The sequence below is a fragment of the Aristolochia californica genome, unplaced genomic scaffold, assembly GCF_029961685.1.
Source record: "Aristolochia californica isolate CCGP_79_NKW_82.1479 unplaced genomic scaffold, dmAriCali1.0.hap1 SCAF_9, whole genome shotgun sequence".
NCBI classification, from domain to species: Eukaryota; Viridiplantae; Streptophyta; class Magnoliopsida; order Piperales; family Aristolochiaceae; genus Aristolochia; species Aristolochia californica.
The window spans coordinates 34,738,273-34,757,888 of record NW_027182290.1 but is presented as its reverse complement, the minus strand read 5'-3'; the positions used below and the strand labels follow the sequence as shown (position 1 = coordinate 34,757,888).

The following is a 19,616-nucleotide window of genomic DNA, read 5'->3' as shown; positions in this document are numbered from 1 at the left end:
TAATTTGTGCCAAAGACTACATAGAAGAGTGCATGTATGAAGTTCCATATGCAAGTGTTGTTGGGTGATTATTGTATGTTATGATTCGTACAAGGCCTAATACTTCACAAACTGTTAGTTTTGATAGCAGGTATCTAGGCAATCTCGCAAATGGGCTGACATATGCATTGTATATGAAAGGAATGTGAGGTCAATGTAAATTTTGATTATGTACATGATATTGATGATATAATGTCTATGAAGGGGTAAATGCGAAGGACCTATTAGTTCGTCGATAGCCACTGAGATGTACATAAGTTTTCTTGCTATGAGCTTGTCCTCTAAGTGAGACCCCTAATGGCACCCCTCAGACATTGCAATTGCAAAGGTCGTTGGCTTGAGTGATTTGTCGAACCTCCCTCTTACTATTTTGGACCCACTTGCTACCATACATACACATCCCTTGGCTCCTTTACGCAATAGTGGCACTCATGCTTCCCTTGCAGGTGTGACCATTGTCAGCTTGAGTGCTTAGGTTTTCGAGCCTCCCTGAATCATAGTTTGTTGGCTAATCCTTGTTTGGTCATAAGGATTATTATTCTTACTAGGCCAAGGGCGGCCGGCCTAGGGGTTGCTGTTTTCTCCTTTGGTCATTAATCTCCTTGTCAACTTTCATTGACACTAGACTTGAAGATCAAACTAGTCATTTAAGAGTGTATAGCTACCTTAAAGCAACAAAAGAAGCAGGTTGAAGGGGTTAGTTGGTGAGTTTGCATTGTTCAAGAAAAGGTGAACATATTATGTGATAGCCAAGTTTTTTTTTGTCTTACAAAGAATCCAATACTTCATACAAGAACCAAGCATATAAACATCCGATTTTACAAATTAAGAGAACTCATTGAAGAAGATGATGAAACTCGGTCGGGAAAAGTGTATATGAAAGACAATGGCTAATTTTTTGAGAAAACTGGAGAATTTAGATAAGTTCAGGCATTGTATAAACCAGAAAACCTTCAAATTTGCTAATAACAGTAAACATATCCAAATTGAGTTAGTAAAACAAGAGATTTCACATTAAGGTGGAGGTGACTCATATCTTTGTCAGCTTCAAATTAAGGTGGAGAATGTTAAGTCAAAGGGTGACTTGAACCCTTAAATTATTTTGGTTCACTTAAGTCGTGGACCCCATCAAGTTAAGGGCCCACATTGGCATCCAATATGATCAATCTTTCGTATGGATAATGGGAGAGGGTTTTAAGTGAATAAAAAAAGGGAAAAACATATGAGATTTGTGATTATCACATCTTGTAGAAGCTTGTATTAAGTATGAAGGCTCAAAGGTGAAGGAGAATAAAAACCATAAAGCGAGTTTTTCTTTATAATACTCTCTACAATAGTGAATTGTTTACTCTCGTCCTATAGATGTAGGCAATTGTCAAACTATGTATATTTGGTGTCTTCTTTTAAGGTTGTGTTTTTTTATATTTTTTTGCATCTCTTTGATTTTTTTTTTTTTTTTGTTCATCTGATTTGATTTGAACATAAGGATCATGGTTTCGATCTTTAAGTTTGTATTGCATACATAATGTCAACGTAGATGGATACGTCATTTGGAGAGCAAATAGCAAGAAGAGAGACTTTTAGAGAGAAGAAGAGGAAAAAAAGTGAAACATTGGGACTAAACCTAATGTCAATGCAATGTCACCTACACTTTCTTCTCATAATGTATTGAACAAATTTCTTTAGCTTGCTTTTCAAATGTTCTTCATCAATTTACCTTCACTTGGGGTATGGATAACAAGTCAAATCCAAAATCATACAACTGTCCAATTACTGCACCAATAGTAATTGAGACTAAGTTATTCCTATCGATTCACCATACAAATCAGTGCGTGCCATTTGAGAGATTTATTTGTCTCAAGTTGATTCGATCCTTGTCTGTCTTGCGTCCTCAGTTTTCTCCACCAAAGACGCCAGTGGCTGCCCAAGAAAAGACACCGTTCGAATTTCCTTTGCTCGATTCAAAGTGACAACAAATTCTGGTGTAAGAATCTAGTGTTGAGTTCCAACTTCAGTTTAAAGGGAAAAAACACACTTTTATTATATTGGGATTGTAGAATCTGTCGAAGAGAAGTAATTTAAAGAGGAATCTGGTACACAATTCTCCACCAACCATTGTATATTAGAAGGTTTCTTGGAGTCTTTGGATTCTATTAAGGGGAATGATTCCTGAGAAAGCTTTCAATTTTAGCACATTGGAGATGTTTTTAGAGTGTAACGCTATGTGACGTGGAAGAGGTCTTACCCATTATGTTAACCAGCAAAAGGGACCCAAATCGATTGGATTCGAAGTCAGAATATTGCTAGAGAGAGAGAGACCGAGAGAGACAGAGAGGAAGAATGTTTGGCCAGTTCGATAATTTCCAGCCCAAGCACGAAGGAACAGATGGGGGGAGTGGTGTCAGCTAAGCCTCATTCCCACAGCCAAATGACAAGAGCCCCTTCAACCAATGAGTTTGTCCTGCACTGGGAACGATCTTCCCAATGCTTTAATACCATAAATCCCACCATGCCCACAGACCTCCCTCCCTCTCCCACTACAACCCAGAGCCTCGTTCTAGTCATCTTTCTCTATGACAAGAGCTTCACAAGTTTGTCTTTCAACCGTCACATCACTTCGACTGGTCCGCCAGCTCCCCTCTATAAGATCATCGCCAAACGCCTCCCGCCTTTTCAAACTTTTCTCTTCGTCTCTCTTACACGCAGACCCACGACGAGCAATGGCCTCTCTGTCCTCTTGTATGTTTGCTTATAGAGTCAGATCTTGGGCCATCAGAGGGAGTGACCCGTCAACCCAGAAGCCAAAGATGAACTCCATCAAGATCAATGGGAACACTAGTATAGGAGGAACAGGTAAAGGTGAGGCTCCTAATTATACATCCAGCACAGCGGCGGCTCTTTCTTCCGTAGCCTCCGTCGCCAAGCCCACCTACGTTGAAGATCAGTATCGTCAGAATATCCCCACCAAGAAGCAATTGGTTGATCCATTTCGACATGGACTCATCATCGAAGGTGGGGTTGGGTACAGACAAACGGTTGTCATCAGGTCCTATGAAGTTGGCCCTGATAAGACCGCAACATTAGAAAGCATTCTTAATCTTCTTCAGGTTCCAATTTTCATTTCTCAATCTCGTCACTCTCTATTGCTCTCTCTCTCTCTCTATTAGAGTTTCAGAATCACGGATATGAAAAAGCATTCATTCACCCAACTAACGTTTTCCGGGTTTTGCTAATCCGTGACTTGTTCTGAGCTTGTAGGAAACTGCGTTGAATCACGTCTGGATGTCTGGTCTTCTTGGCGATGGATTTGGTGCAACGCATGGCATGTTGAGAAATAATCTCATATGGGTTGTGACCAGAATGCAAGTCCAAGTAGATAGCTACCCCATCTGGTGAGTTCTTCGTCTATGACTGATTACTACTGTTCTCTCGGTATCATGTTCGTCAACTGGGTTGACGGCTTTCTTAACTTGGATTATAGGGGAGAGATAGTGGAAATTGACACATGGGTTGGAGCATCAGGGAAGAATGGTATGCAAAGAGATTGGTTGATTCGAAGCCATCTATCAGGACAAGTATTTGCTCGTGGTACCAGGTTGAGCAACCTGAATTTATTGCCTGTGTTCTTTCACTACATCTCTTCTCCAATATAGTCGAATCATATATCTAAAAGAGTTCTTCTGTGTGCAGTACCTGGGTGATGATGAACCAACACACCAGACGCCTCTCCAAAATGCCAGAAGAAGTGAGGGACGAAATTTCACCTTGGTTTACTGACAGGCAGGCAATCCCAGAAGAGGCTTCTGATAAGATTGAGAAATTGGATGATAAGGCGAAATATGTGATCTGCAACTTAAAGGTATATGCAAATACAGAATCAACCAAATAAAGCTTCATTCTCCTAAGAAGTTACTCATAAATCGACATTTCTTCCTCCCTAAATTTCTATATGCAGCCAAAGAGGAGTGACTTGGACATGAATCACCATGTCAACAATGTGAAGTATGTCAAGTGGATGCTTGAGGTAAAAGAAACCATAAAACACAATCAATTTTGTTCATTCGTGGGGCTATCATCCACAGTGAAATGCATACAAAGAGTTGAGAAAGGCTAAACACGGAATTGTTTCTTCTGCAGGCCATCCCCGACTCCTTCTTGAAGAATCACCAACTTTACAGTATAATACTGGAATACAGAAGGGAGTGCGGAAGTTCAGATATGGTCCAGTCCCTCTGCCATCCTGATGAAGAAATTGTAAAAGAAGAAAGCAACGAAACGGAACTGGTCAGAAGGTTCTCTCTAGCACCGGAGATTGTCAATGGCAACGGAAAGATGAGCTCCCTTCAGAAATGGCCACTAAGGTATACACATCTACTCCAGATAAAGGGGGAGAGCAAAAACGAAGAGATTGTAAGGGGAAGGACAAGTTGGAAGAAGAAACCTTCTCTAAAGCCCTTCTCGAACATTTAGGAGGTTGGCTCAAGTTGGGCACTCCAATTGTTAATTAAGCAGTTATAAAAAAATGTCAAGTGCATATATTGTTTTTGAAGATTTGATGCTGCCAAAGGGGATTTCTTGAACTCATTGTGCAAATAAAAAAAAGGTGGCTGATGTTGTACGCAGACAGAAGGCTCGAATTTTTGGAAGCCATTAGTGGGAGAGCAGTTCGTTAACTACAAGAAGCGTTTGTGCTGGTAAATGTAATGTTGATCCAAGGAAATATCAGTTCATATGTGACTTTTTCGTTTTTCATACTTGACATATGTTATTTCGACAAGATGTCGGTGCGTCTATGATGTGGACAACAGAACAGGTCATGGAAAGAAAACGATGAAGAGGGTTCTTAATAAAATTCAAGCAACGACAAGTGAAACCTCAGGGAATAACGAACTTGAAATTATTATTTTTTTTGTTTCAAGGCTTTAGAGTCAATTCACTAAATACAGTGATTCTCGTGCATATAACTAGATTTTAATAAAACAAAGATGCAGCGCTTATGCCTATGGATCTTTTTGTTTTTTTTTATAATTTGACAGAAGCTAAAACCGATCACTTCAAAAAATACTCTTAAACTGCGCCCACGTCGTTTCATCATGATCGGACAATAAATTCAATCTTGGCTTTCTCAGTTACTGTTGGTACGTAATGTCGTGGTGGCTTTAACTGATTGGTCACACCTCAACGTTTCCGATCGGAAGAAACGGGCAACCGTAACTATATGCCAAGAAGAGGGGGTTTCTATTAAGAAGCATGCAGTTGTCATTTTCATGTCCTTCACTTGTTGTAAGTTGAACAAATCAACTTGTCCTGTGCCCTTCCCACCATGATAACACACATTTTTGCATGTAGATTCATACTCGAACAGGAAACACAGGAAGGAAACCATATTTTTTTCTATGACGACAAACCGGAAATCGTGAAAAGTAAACGATGCAACAACGAGATTGCTAAATTCAAATGGCAGCTAACTGATGAGCGCGTAATAAAGAAAATCTATTAAGACCTATTCAGATCAAGTAATGGCAGAAACATTTACAAAACATGAAGGTAATACATTTATATACAGGAAGAATATCCCGCAAAATCGGCAAAAGAAATAAATAATAATCTACCCTCAAAAAGGCAAAACCATTATGGCCTCTTCTTCCCTAAGGTCCGATTTAGCTGCCATGACCATACCAGAAGAAAGATCACAAGAGCCACTCCAGATGTTGCCCAGAAAACTACCAACCACGCAGGCATTGGGTTGGGAAATAACCCTGAGAAGATAAAAGAATGAGTCGTAAAACATTTGTCAAACTATAGCAGACTCATTAAACGTGACATATATTTAATGGTATAAAATTTACCATGACCAAACTTTATGCAGATCAGGAGCTCCACAATACATATGGCAAGCGATAGCCAACAAAAAGCTCCCACTTTTTTTACTGGTTTCCTGGAACAAAGAAACACGTGTGAAACAAGAGAGAGCAAAAAGAGAAAGTGAGAGAGAAAGCAAAAGAGAGAGAGAGAGAGAGACCTGTCTTGCAAGTATGAGTTGTACTCACGAATGGTTGGTATTGCAATTAACCACCATAAAATCAATCTGTATATAATCACGGGGTTCCTAGGAGGAATCCAAAGGCAGAACTTGAGAAAGAAGGTATTGAGCTCCACAGTTAAAAAGATAATACACAAGCTTAGCACTTGTATGAACCGCCATGGGCCAAGAAGAGGGTGCCACTCATCCTTGTCCCAGTGAGCTGGTGTGAATTGGCCCAATGTCCGCTTCACCTTTTTAGAGGAAGCAAAGAGATAGGTCAGGAAAAGAAAATGGGCACCAAACAGTCCCTTTTAGTTTGTACCAAAAAGAAGAAAAAACATGAAAATTAGCTTTAATCTCATGACCAACAACATTCTCACATTTTATCCCTATCCTGTACTTCACCATTCCCATCCTTCTCTGTTTTCTCTCCTCTGTGTTTGTTATACATTCCAATGTTATTTCAGCCTATTTCCTGTTTCTTTTGACCAAGTATAGATCAGGTAATGAATGCTAATAATGAAAACAGTGATCTTGAATATTATTTGCGATGACCTAGAGATATTTAATTGGGAGGATGAAACATATATTTATTAGGTTTATCCTTACACCTCGATAAGTTACAGAAACTACAAAAACTAACACATGATTGTGGAAAAAAATTAAGAGTAATATGTTAAACTAGATACACAGGAAGATTGGTTTAGCTTTTAGTGTGAAACTGTAACCAAACAAAGGCAAAATACAGAGTCATGCCAAAGGACATACTTTACTGATGATATTTGGCTGGCGACTAATACCAACCCACTCATATGTTTTACCATCAAAGTATCGCACAGTATGCATTCCTGCCCATATACCTGCATTATTAAACAAAAATAGAGAAGAGTAAGCACCAACCAAAGTTTTATACTGCTTCCTGAGTAAAAAAAGTCAAGATGTAAAGCAATTGATCAGGCTAAGTATCTGATGCTTAGTTGGGAGAATGAGCTGACTGAATTGGAATAACCACCAATCTACCTAACCAAGCCAATAGGTACCAATTTATCCTCTTGACAAAAATAAATCATTAAAGAAAACAATAAATAAAATAACATATTGGTCAACAATATTTGCTTACCAAACCAATTGCAAATTAGAATATCGAGTATGATACTGTCCCACCAGCACTCATTGAAGTTTGGTAACATATGGCGAAATGTTAGCTGCAACATATTAACATTAGAGTTCAAAGTACCCAAATACAAGAAAAACCAAGCAAATAAAAGCACCAAGAGAAGCCAACCTCCATTAGTTCAAAGCCGATTGACAAGACCCACAGAAGGGGTTGATTACGAATCATTATAGCTTTCCCCCACCATCCAAAAATATGAGCAAGGACAAACTCATCGAATAATGTTTCCTGAAATTTAAATAAGCCAGTGTCGCTTTCACTCAATTTGATGCCATATCTAAGGGACTGATAGCGGAAATCAAAAGATGGAAAGTGAATGAAGTTATCATACATAAACATTCTTAAACCTGCTTGTGGGGTTTTCTGGTAGATATATGCGGCAGTCAGCTCCATATGATCTTTCAGGAAGTTCTGTGACAAAGTCAATAAAATATAAGTAGACAAAAATAATCTCATTATTCACGTACATTAACTGTCAATAAAACAGAGAGTGTAACAGGTTGCAGATTCAGAAGCAGTACCAACACCAAGATCTGGATGGAGGTATTTCATAAATTGTTGAGCATCATCGCGTTGCTGGAGACAAAAAATTGAAAAAGTAAAAATATTAACTGTGTCATCTTTGCAGTTAAAAACTCAATTAGATGTGAATATAGTTATAAAGGAAATGTATCTTTATCAATAGCAAAACCCTATTCCTAACTATAAAAATAACATAACAATGACAAAGAAACAATGAAAGCATGGAAAAGACAAATTAGTACCAATATGATTTCTGGAAATCATCCTTGTCATCAAAATCTCAAAGCCTTACACTCTTTCACTTATTAATTTGATTAAAAACCACACCATCCAAATGGGCAAGCGGAAGAAATGTCTTATTATGTAGTCTACTTAAGTGGAAAAAATGGGAACCCAAACTACATAATCTGGAAGAATTTTGCAATTGACATCATGGAGATGCTGTTCAGGGAAACCAATTCATCAACTAAGTAATAAGCAGTTATGATCACATTGAACCGTATTTTCTCTGCTTTACCCAAGGTTCTTCAAGTAACTTTCATTTGAACCTCTCTTAATGGGTGAGAAAACCACTCCACATTGTTCTCCACTATGCACTTAATACATACTATATTTCTTTGATTGGAAACAGAAACCAAATAAATAGAAAAGAAGCAGAATTGTACATTTTCTAGTTTGATGTGCATACAAGGTAAACAAATTTGATGTGCATACAAGGTAAACAAGTTTGATGTGTATACAAGAAAAGTAAATTCTAGATATTTAATAAAACAGAGAGAATAGAAAAGGTACCTGGAAAAGCAAAAATGTAAGGGCAACAAGGTAAACAACTGACATCCCATGAACTAAACGCCAAATTGCAGGGTGTGGCCGAATAAGTACACTGGGAAATATAAAAGAGAACCTTACTATTGAACACTTGCAAGCACAACAAGAACACAACGAATATATCCATACAAACTTCCACATAATTTAATTGTTTTCCATATTATTCAGCAGGGTAAACTACATAATCCATTTTAGCAAACAAATCCAATAAGAATTTCTTTTCTTTCCTTTTCTTTTTGAGTGTGTTTGTGGATTTGAAAGAGGTGAACAGGAGGTTGAAGGACATAGCAGTCAAAAGTTAAAAAAGATAAGCCAAACTATGGATACGACCAAACTCAAACAAGAAAACACCATCATCATGCATATGAAATGTGATGGCTGTCAAATCAATGTGACAGGATGACAAAGCATACAAAATGAGGCAGCCTAAAGAAAACCCATGCATACCACTCTTTTATGCTTGTGAGGAGTCAAAAAAACACACTACTTTTTTTAAACCTTAAGATACTATGATTGTTAACAACTAAAAACATCAGCAGTACCATCTTAAAGAAGTAAGACAATACCAATACAAATGAAAAGGGCAAAGCAACCTTTCAAAATACAGTTCAATTATTTTTCAAACAGGAGTTTACAAGACAGAAGGGAGGGCACAAGATGGTTGAAACTTACGTTGGAGGTGCTTGAAGCAAGCAATAAGCAAGAAACACTACAATCATAGCCCATACTCCTCTGTGAAAAAAGGCGTTGTACCAATTATGAATTTGACATATGAAGTTAAAACAAACAAATAGAAAAAGGGGAACAAATATTAAATCATATACACCAAATTAACAGATAGATGAAAATGCAGTACCTCTTAACAGATGTAACAACATCAGTAGGAGAAATGTTTTCTGGATCAAGAGCCCCACTAGCCCATCTGAAAGAAAGTAAAATCGAGCATTGGATTAACTACCTCTATCTTTAGAACCAACAACATTGTAAAATCCAGAAAATGTTCCTTCCATCATGCATGCCTTTATTAGCCAGTAGAGTACCTCCTATACTGAGCACCATTGTCACATATTCCACCTTAAAAACATGACTAAGTGCTCTCACCCCACCTAAGAGGTAACTCCTATAAGATGTGGTCTTATAAGAAACCAAAATGTGTCAAAAAAAAAAAAAACAGCAATTTTGTGCAGATTTAACTCAATGAACATTGAAAAATGAACAGTGTCCTGATTGTAGAGTATGATAACAAATAATGGTTAGCAATCCTCTAAGCTGTGTAATTATTTTGGGGTTTTTATTCGGATTTGGGTGGTACAAACTAAAAGAAGGTTTGAGCAAATTTAGTCCATAACTAAGAATAAGCAACAAAAGTCGATATCCAATGCACATTAGAAGTTAAAGAGCTCAATGCCTCACATGAGCAGGCAAGCACCGATAAGCAGCAATGTAATAGTGCGGGGCTTGTAGGCCCATGCTGTCCATGGATCAAGTTCCTCAACATCATTCAACCATGTAATTTCACGATGCTCTTGACATACAATATCCTTTCTTCTCATTTTACGGTGACCATTAAGCTCCATCTGCCCCATGCCTTGGACATACATAGACTGCTACCTGTGTATAGACAACAATAATAATAATATAAGCATTCGAGAGGGGTGTCATCATTTACATGGTAGCATAGAATGAATCTGCAAAATACAGATGTGTGATATATATTATGGTAAACCTGAAGCCAGATTCATTTCTGAAACATGATACTTTTCTCAGTGTTCTTTTGTAAGAAATAAAGGAATTGAATATGTTCATAGATGACACCAGATATTTCTGTGTGCCATGATATATAATCAAAACAAAAAAAAATCAACAAAGGCAACCTTCAATTAAAGTGCCAACAAGAGGTACTGTTTATTACCCTTGTTTTTAGTGAACAACTCCACAATAGTTCACAGGCTTCATAACAGTACAGCTTGAGGGATCCATGTACATGAATATCATATACGGTTGACCAGGTGACATCTTAATTTGGCTTCTCAGTCAGATAAACCTAAAGGTTAGTCCAACTCCAAACCTAGCATGCTAATTGGATAAAGATTTGCAAAGCCCAGAGGGCACAGAAACAGAAGGTCCAGATAGAAAAAGATCAATCCACAACAGCCAGTGAGTTAATACAATGAAGCAAATAGCATATTTGTTAAGCCCAAAGGTGTTTTTTATGAGCTTGAAGATTTATGTATAGACCTAAATATTTCATGGCTTCACACTCGGAGTGTGCCAAAAGCATGGCTGATGCTTCAGCACAAGCAGGGGTTGAGTAGTAACACCTCGCTGTTGAAGACATCCTCCCACTCTGAGCTTATCATTCTCAGTTTTCATTCCTTATTCATTGGCTGGATTTTGTATTCTCACTAATGAGTACCCTCATAATTGTATTCTCTCTCCCTAGAGAGACCCTGTTCTAATGAATTCAATTTTCTCACTGGTATAAAAATAACCATACAGTATGCACCTTTGATTGTATTCATCGTTTCAAATAATTTCTTCATCGAAAATGATTTCTTTTCCTCATGGCATGTGGAGAACAATTTCTTTTCTCTCCTTAATAAAAAATGGTTTAACAAACTTTACAAGGATGTGCATCTCAATAACAATGTCCGAACTCTCAGCAGAGATTCTACACATGAATACACACTCGAAGAGGCTAACTTACAAAAAACCACCCTACAATAACCGTGAGTCTTGAGAACATGAAAGCTGAAGCTAACTGCCTTTCACGAACTGAAGCTTCAAAACCATAAAAAGGACCCGATTCATGTAATCGGACATAGTTGCTGGCAGTAAAACTTTTACCATGAAATCAACAGAACATGAAAATCGTCGAGTAATACATTAAACATCCAGCAGCGGGAGAATCACACAGGCACGTTCACAAAGCAAATCCCAACAAACGAGAAAGTCAAACATTTGATGAAATTCCGGCAGATAATGAAATTTAACCACATGTTTGGGGATTTTACAATTTGCCATATAAACCATTTTTACGAATTCCAGCTCAAGTATATTACATCTTCTAAATAAACAGATAAAAGGATTCACATAATCAATTAACTGCACTAAGCAACATCCAAAGTGACCACAAGTGAATAAGAAGCGGAAGAATGAAAACACTTCTAGTGAGTCCAGTAAAAGAAACGAAACCAAACCGGCCTCACTTACTTGATGCGTGCACGCGAATTAATGGACAAATCTTAGTCAGTACAGGGAGAGAAAACGCATCGCAACCGACGAAAGCCAATTCCAACACGAAATCTTCGCTAGAGAGCTCGAGAAAAATAAAACTCCAATTCAATCCAAAAAATATAAGTAGATCAACAATTGAAACCGGAACTCGAACAAAAGTCCAAACGTTTGTTCCAAAACAATAAAAAATAAAAAATATTTCCTCTTTGACTTCGAACACCTACACCTTAACGATATCACACTTCTGCTTCATGTTTCAGCGAACAAGAAAAAGCACGAAACATAAATGCATACGAGGAAAGATCTGAATCATAATAAAAAGTTTGGCAGAAGAGTTACGAAATACCAAATGCATGTAACGTCGAATCGCCCATCAATAAATGTTTATATCGAACAAAGTATCAAGGAAGTCGAGAAGAGAACCTCTCTGAAGTCAGAAATAAAAAGAAAAAAAGTAAAATAAGAGAATAGATCATCACATATAACCAGCCATCACAATTATCAAATCGAAAAGAACATTGATTCCCTACAGTACCTTCGTTGCAGAGCAGGCAGGAAGAAGGAAATGAAAACCAGGAAGAGAGAGAGAGAGAGAGGACGGAATTACAAAATAGTAAAAACGCAAGAACTTTTACCGGAGTATATTCGTTTCCATTCACCTACGTATACTCCGCCTGCGCTGTACGATCAACAGACGAGGAGATCTGAGGCGTCCGAAAACCCAAGTGAGTGACAGAGGAGTTAAACCCGACTCAGAAAGCGTGAGGCAAGATTTGGCGAAGAAGCGCGAGAGAGAGAGAGAGAAACGAGGCCAAGAGGAGGAAATCAAAGAGAGAGAGTACGACGGTCAAAGCTAGTTTTTAAGGTGTTTTAGATACGGCGGCAAAAAGCGCCTTTTCACTTAGATCACCAATTTGCCCCTATATCTCTCTCGCATTTAAACCCATCAATAAAATATATAACACCTGATGGTATCGAAAGGACCCAAATACCCTCCCTTAAGGATCCTGTACGTACACTCTCAGGATTAGGTTGTTCATCATAACCACCTTGTCATGGAATATTTGCCAGTTCAGTTTTGTTCATTATATCTACCGTGCATTTATGACGGGCTCAGGGTCATCAATTCTGCTCTGGGTCCCAGCTAGTTGTCACACAAACCCATTCGGAACTCCATAATCATCATTACTAAGCGCGAGGCAATCACACTAACTAAGAATATTATTAGCAGTTACTTGTCAAAAACAAAAAAAAAAAAAAGTTATCATTATCTTCATCATTACTGATATCTATGATTGATTTCGACTGACTGGTTGTGATTCTCGAAGACTTTCATTTATTCAGCAATGATGATAATTTGGACTAAGTTAAAGGAGGAGGAGATCCACCGAGATAAAAGGAAAAGAGCCAGGTTTAGGATTAGGGAGAGATGGGTAGTTTGGTCAAAATAGTGTAGATGAGGTTGAGCCGGCGAAGGAGGTAAAAATAGCTAAAAAGGGGTTTGAGAACCGCCCCCTACCGTGGTCTGACAAACAGTCCGTCTGTGCATTTCTATGTTTATCATTATTTCAAGTACTGTACGATTATGGGCCTAACTATTTAATTCGAATATTCTCCCTAAATACCTCATCCCCAAATTGCGTAAGCTTGTGGTATACTTGAAGTGATGACTCTTCACGGAAACCCAATATTTCTCTGCTTCTTCAAGCAATACCATTTAGGATTTACTAAAATGTTTTTTTTTTTTGCCTTAATAAGGAATCAGGATAGGGAAAGATGGATTGGGAGGGAAGGGTAAGAAGGTAAATTGGGAGGAAAGCACAGAGGGAGAGAGTTCACGTGCCTCGGACGCCGAATGCGGTCTCGAGAGGAAGCGAAGCAAGGGAAGAGGCAAAAAAAACAAACAAATGGGGGTGGAGGGGGGAGGCTTTTATGTCTGCTGACTTGGCAGATGTTGCGAGATGGCAGGCGTAATCGCTGTGGCGGGGAGGGGCAGAGAACAGATTCGTATAAAAAAGCGACTCCAATAATAAATAAGGAGAGAGAAGAGGACGAGGAAGAAAAAACTGAAAATGTAAGTGGGACCCATCTGCAGCAAAAATTCTTTTTAAGTGGACATTGATTAATAAATGAGTGGAAATCGACAAGATATAGGGGGGGGCCACCGTCAAATCTGCCGCTCTGCCAGCCAGCCCGGGACTAGTTGACAAACACACTTCGCCTCCACTGTCGACACTCGATACTGAGATAAAGCTCAAAATCTCCGATTCCTAATTCCAGGCTCGCCACCCGTCCCTTCTACCGAATCAGATATTTCGGATTCTCTACACGAGGGCCCACATCCATTGTCGGGCTTGGCTTAGTTGGCGGGCCCAGGTTTGGATGGTTTTAGCTGTCCGAACGCATTAACAGAATCGCTAAACATGAAAACTGAGAGGTCAGGAATCCTGTCTACATGCCTTTAGGGTTTAACCCAACCCAATCTGGCTCACGGCGGAACCCACGGTTCCGAATGATTAAGAAACAGGTGGGTCCTGAAGTCTGATATTCGCGAAAATGCCACTTCTTAAAAAACGGAGCCCGTGATGGGCGTTTGACCATTGACCAGCGTGACTAATTGACCGACGGAGATTGGATCAGATGGAGTAAATAAAGAAGGTTGGAGCCAATAATTAGATATGTCTTCACTAGAGAATAAAAATGGCACGTGAAGATAGATATGGCGAAGCTTTTGCGATTCAAAAAGTCGGTTCGTGAGTACGTTTTGGGAAGGAAGAGGGAAAAAGTGGGGGAGAGTGGATGAGTATTAGACTCTTAGTCTTAAAAGCCGAATCAGATTCGACAGATGAAAAAAGTCATTAATTCTGCTGTTAACATGACGTAATGATCCTGGAACCAGCTGATGTGATAGGATTGATTAGAAGGATCCCCAGACCATGTAATCTATAATCTATACCTCTCAAAATGCTGAAAATCCACGCAAATATCTGTCGAATTATGGAATAAAATGGTGGTCGTTCGTGTCAGTTCTTATGGCTCCCACCCCCCGGCGGAACCAGACGTCGTCCAAACAAATAAATTTACAACCAATCTCATCCGATGCGTATTGAGTCCAACGACAAAAAAACGAGGAAACCACCTGGTCTACCATGATTACGTTACAAAAAAAAGTTTTATCGCCTTCACATGTCCAGACACTTCTTGGAAAGACTCTTCAACAGTTGCGTCTTTACATCAGATGTTCCAATTCACATTAATGATACAGCTGTGAAGACAGTATATACACAGAACAACAGAAAATTGAAATTTTGACAATTATCTCTATTCACAGTTGTCATGCGGGGCAAGGAGCAAGCTCTAGTTTAGAAGTCCCTTCTTCTTAAAAGAATCGGTATTTCTTCCTTTCTAGCTTGCTGTTGATAGATCAATTTATGACCGTCTACGCTGCTGCTTTTTCCTCTTTTTAAGCAGCAGAGACATGTGATTGACATCTTTCTGGACGGGTACAGCACTACCTATCAACCACTCCTTTGCCTCAACTGCTGCTTCTTTTTCTGCTTGCTTTTTGCTGGAAAAGGGCTGTCCAACAAATTGCATGCCATGGAACTCAAAACATGCTCTGAACATACTGTTCTTCAATTGCTTAGTCCTGCAAGTTGGAGGCTCATGACCAGTTCGGGCTAACGGTGTTTGAAGCTGATTCTTAGAGTTACTTCCACCAACGCCTTTCCCACCTGTTGAACAAGGTGCAGCTTTCATCGTGGGTCTTGGTTCACGTGGGTCCTCCGAAACCAGTATCCTCATAGCTGAGAGGAGTTGTTCATGGACATAAATGTTTGCTTTTGGATTCAGGAGCTGCCAGAGAGAAATACTTTAGAAAGAAATTTAAATAGGCAAGAAGACCAGATGACATCTGTGTACATAGAAATCTTTACATCTACAAAACAAGGTTTAGAAACCAACAAACAATGCATAAGACACTGCAAGGAATCTAGCCATATGTAAAAGAAACATAGGCAAGTAACCAATTGGAGTGTCTTTCTTTAACTGGAGTGCCTTTCCTTGACAGACACAATGCAAAGCCCACCTTTCACATTATCTAAATGTGAAACCTGATTCCTATCTAGAGGAAAGTAACAACTGGGTTTGACTGCAAACACCCACACCGAGAGACTCTGGACGTCTATGAGAAATGTTTTGAAGTAAGATATTCGAAAAAAGTTAAAAGCACCCAAAGAACCTTTTCAAAAAAATCGGAATCTTGTTTCAGCTCAAAACAATCATAAGGTCCAAATTAAAGAATCTAGGGGCTAAAATCTGAAAATTCAACAACCCTAGAAAGCATTTGGGAAGCTCCACTAATGAGCTTAGGAGTGCTAATTCTACTTTTGGAAGTTCCAACTATGAGCTAGAAGTTACTAATTCTAAGTTCAAGAAATGAACCAAAACAGCATATTTTACAAAGACAAGTGAACAACAACGAAATCAAGTCATCACAATTTAGTAAGAAAATCATCTTATAGTTCACTTCCATTTCTAAGCTATTTTAATCCATTACTAGTTTAAATTATAATCTCCATGTGAAATGTGTCACAAGCTCTTATTCTGGATATCAAATAAAAAGAACATCATATCCTGGTCTAAATCAAGTTAATTCACTTGATATAGAATATAATAAAAATGAACTTTAGAACTAAATTTAGTGCTAGGCTTAACCAAAGTTGCCTAAGATTTTACTTTCCTGTTTTAGGTGTTATAAGTGTAATTGGAATAAGACCTTTCAAAATGAATTGAAAAGTATACAGAGATCATATTGTTCTTAAATAATCTATCCAATGACTTGAATTGCCAATTTTCTGTAAGTTTAGACCCAAGCTACTGTAGTTTGTTACGATCTGCAGATTATACCATCAAGCCTTTACAACTTCTTTTACACCCAAGACGTTCCCCATGCATTTCGTCCATCGACATTTGGACTGCAATCAAGTGTGTCATCTCAGCTTGATGATCTTCCAATTCTTTTGTCCATGTAAACCCTGATTTGCATCAAGGTCTCTTTCAACAAAGAGAATTCTTACTCAGGTGGCACAATTAATCTTCTTGACTTAAGGGTACCAGTAATCACCTTTTTTTTTGTGGGAATGTTGATTACACACTGTACAACCCAACACCCTGGTGAAACTTGAACCCAAGACCTCATATTAGAAAGCCCTCCATGTGGCCATTGAGCCAAGGGCACCAGTAATCTCCTTGATTTGAATTCTTACTTGACAGTCAGTCAAGCATTGGACACTTATTATCCAGAAACGCCAGACTTGAATGGCTGAAATATAATTTTCTAGCTTAAAGTAAAACAGGATAGAGCTTACTTTTGTATGAATTAGCTCATCAAGCTCTTGCTTTAGAGTCAGGTAAATATCCGCTAAGTCAGACTTCATGAAGAACTCCAAGTAACCAAATAACATTTTCAAGCATCCATCCTGTGCAATAGAGAAGCAAAAAATATAAAATTTAGTTTAGAAAAGAAAAAAATATACTGCAGTTCATGAACTAAAATGGACAAGGCAACATATCTCAGCTGAGATGTGACCAAATGGAACTTACAAAGCCTCTAGAAGAAAATTATCCTCCACATAGTAGTAACATTGAATCAGACAAGGCAGTTGAATTTCGAAGGAATACCGCATTTACTTTAACTTTCTCATTGAAGACAAGCCATGGATATGGAATTTTTGGTTCCCGAGCATTCACTGAATTCTGAACCAAACAGAACTAAAAAGATAAATAAACAAACAAGCAAAACTTTAAAGCACCAATAGCAGAAGATCATTTCAGATAGCAACACCAGCCACTTCAATTACAATGGTACAGAAGAACTTACAGAATGAAACAAGACCTGACCATCCTCCATAGTCTTCAACTTTACTGATTTCTCCTTATTCTGCAAAAGAACAAATAAAAGTTACTGATATCTGGATCACAGAAAAATGCCACTTGGTAAAGTTTGTGTACATTTTCACCCCAAATCAATATCATTCTCCATGTAGATAATATACTAAGACTAATGCAATCAATTTCAGACCAGACATAGCCACCTACACCACTCAACTGACTGGAAAACCAACAGTTAGAAACATAATCGGGATTGTCAACCTCAGTTTCGGTGACATTAAAATTAATTGCAAGAAACATCACTAATCACAACAGAGGAAATTCTAGGATAAAGGCCAGCACCTATGACTGCCCGAACAAGATCTCGTCATGGCTCCACATGTTGCATGTGCCAGAATTCTCCTCAATCAGACCAGTGTCCTTAAGCAGAGAAAAAAATTGCTTCCGAATGGATTCAATAGCTTTTAGAGTTTGCACTGAAAGAAAAATCCTCCAACCATATTCATGTCCATTCAGTGACCTTTATGCGTCTTTCCAGCCCTCATAAACCCCAGGCAGAGAACTGTGCTTTAGCAGTTTCAGCAAGCAGCAAATAATGAGTAGAAACATTAGAAAAATGAAAATCTCTCATTTATCAAATATTAACAAAGTCGACTCGGCTGTATAATAGATTTTTACTTTAATCGGCCAACTGCTTTTCAGAAAGCTCCCACAATCTCATCAAGATGTTATACCATTGGCTCAATTGCAGAATTCAAAATTTGTTAACCTTTGTTAATGGGGAGTCCTATTTTGACACTTTTTCTTCTATTTTTTCAGGGTTCGATTTCTGCAAGAGGATTCTTCATGGTTCTCTACTACTGATTGAACAGTTTAATATACTATTACTGCCCCTAGAGGGTCATCTCAAGGTTCTATACGGGAAAAAGCTGTCTGCATCACCTATCCTTGTGTCAGCCATATATTAGTTACGTTTCTTAGACGTTTTGATTGCTAATTTGGTGAATTTGATGATAGCAGGTGTTATTCATGGCTTAATAGTATACTACTGATTTTGTAGCATTTTTATGCCCTAATCTGCACAAGTAGGATTAACTTTCTGGTGTATCTTGTGTGTTGATCAAATTACTCCAGCATGGCTTGTGTGTTGTTTTGGGGCTGTTAGGAGGTACGTGTAATTAAATGGATAGATTTATATGAATTGGTCGAGGTTTGTTCTTATGTTTCTAAAGGTAAAAAGGAAGGTGAATTACCTCAAAGAAGATCCTCCTAATCCCATAGCTGAGGATTGGGAGGCAGAAGATAATCAATTATTAACATGGTTGGTTAACAACATAGAACAAAGGTTTAGTGATCAAATTATAAGTTGTGGGACTTTTAAAGCAATATGGACTACATTTGAATCTATTCTTTCTCTAAAGAGAAATTTTTTCAAAATATATGAACTATATGTGAAATATTTCAGCATGCAGAGGGGTGATCAATTAGTTACTGATTTTTTTTTTTTAAATGAGAGGTATTTTGCAAGAGATTAGTATCTTTTGAAATGCAGATGAACTTCGCAAGGAGAAAAATCAAATTCGGGTGGCTTAATTTCTTGATGATCTTGAATATGAATATGATGTCATTTGAGCCCAGCTATAAGTAAATAAAAATGTATCAACTCTTGAACAAGCTTTCAATCATGTAATCCATGTCGAAGGTGCAGTGGGCAGTAAAAATGAGATAGATAACAAAACCATTGATGCTACTACTCTTAATCAATTCTTCCCTCAACAAATATGAAGCTGCACGAGGTCATGTTGGAAGTGGGAGAGGTTGAGGCAAAGAGTCTTCCACTCGAGGACATAGATCGTCCACTTGTAGATAGTCCACTACCTATAGTTGTTATGAATGTTT

The 19,616-nt window shown here is 38.3% G+C and overlaps 2 protein-coding genes and 1 pseudogene across 7 annotated transcripts; 1 reads left to right on the top strand and 2 right to left on the bottom strand.

The window, feature by feature from the left end:
• Nucleotides 1-2,759: 2,759 nt before the first annotated feature.
• LOC137940857 (palmitoyl-acyl carrier protein thioesterase, chloroplastic-like) lies at nucleotides 2,760-4,509 on the top strand. The gene is made up of 6 exons (XM_068785975.1): nucleotides 2,760-3,146; nucleotides 3,298-3,431; nucleotides 3,521-3,634; nucleotides 3,730-3,898; nucleotides 3,995-4,063; nucleotides 4,177-4,509. The coding sequence occupies exons 1-6, from the start codon at nucleotides 2,760-2,762 to the stop codon at nucleotides 4,507-4,509; spliced, it is 1,206 nt and encodes a 401-aa protein (XP_068642076.1).
• A 1,017-nt stretch (nucleotides 4,510-5,526) lies between these two features.
• LOC137941172 (CDP-diacylglycerol--serine O-phosphatidyltransferase 1-like) lies at nucleotides 5,527-12,629 on the bottom strand. Of its 6 annotated transcripts, XM_068786466.1 has the most exons (14): nucleotides 12,461-12,629; nucleotides 12,172-12,252; nucleotides 10,002-10,199; nucleotides 9,445-9,510; nucleotides 9,261-9,320; nucleotides 8,553-8,643; nucleotides 7,760-7,814; nucleotides 7,570-7,649; nucleotides 7,350-7,466; nucleotides 7,185-7,269; nucleotides 6,833-6,924; nucleotides 6,062-6,315; nucleotides 5,889-5,977; nucleotides 5,527-5,798 (listed from the first exon to the last, which is right to left on the bottom strand). In XM_068786466.1, the coding sequence occupies exons 3-14, from the start codon at nucleotides 10,187-10,189 to the stop codon at nucleotides 5,671-5,673; spliced, it is 1,305 nt and encodes a 434-aa protein (XP_068642567.1). In that variant the 5' UTR covers nucleotides 10,190-10,199; nucleotides 12,172-12,252; nucleotides 12,461-12,629; the 3' UTR covers nucleotides 5,527-5,670. The 6 variants fall into 6 exon arrangements, with proteins under 6 accessions (XP_068642567.1, XP_068642566.1, XP_068642570.1 ...); XM_068786465.1 differs by lacking the exon at nucleotides 12,172-12,252; XM_068786469.1 differs by lacking the exons at nucleotides 12,172-12,252; nucleotides 12,461-12,629 and adding an exon at nucleotides 12,361-12,419.
• A 2,625-nt stretch (nucleotides 12,630-15,254) lies between these two features.
• LOC137940856 (DExH-box ATP-dependent RNA helicase DExH5, mitochondrial-like) lies at nucleotides 15,255-18,996 on the bottom strand (annotated as a pseudogene).
• Between the last annotated feature and the right edge of the window lie 620 nt (nucleotides 18,997-19,616).

What these genes read in the sequence shown, in the direction of transcription:
- LOC137940857 (XM_068785975.1), top strand. Translation starts at nt 2,760, where the DNA reads ATGGCCTCTCTGTCCTCTTGTATGTTTGCTTATAGAGTCAGATCTTGG. An exon ending in GTAGATAGCTACCCCATCTG is followed by an intron (nt 3,432 to 3,520) that starts GTGAGTTCTTCG and finishes CTTGGATTATAG; the next exon opens with GGGAGAGATAGTGGAAATTG. An exon ending in GTATTTGCTCGTGGTACCAG is followed by an intron (nt 3,635 to 3,729) that starts GTTGAGCAACCT and finishes TTCTGTGTGCAG; the next exon opens with TACCTGGGTGATGATGAACC.
- LOC137941172 (XM_068786466.1), bottom strand. Translation starts at nt 10,189, where the DNA reads ATGTATGTCCAAGGCATGGGGCAGATGGAGCTTAATGGTCACCGTAAA. An exon ending in TTACATTTTTGCTTTTCCAG is followed by an intron (nt 7,815 to 8,552) that starts GTACCTTTTCTA and finishes TTTTGTCTCCAG; the next exon opens with CAACGCGATGATGCTCAACA. An exon ending in AACTCATACTTGCAAGACAG is followed by an intron (nt 5,978 to 6,061) that starts GTCTCTCTCTCT and finishes TCTTTGTTCCAG; the next exon opens with GAAACCAGTAAAAAAAGTGG.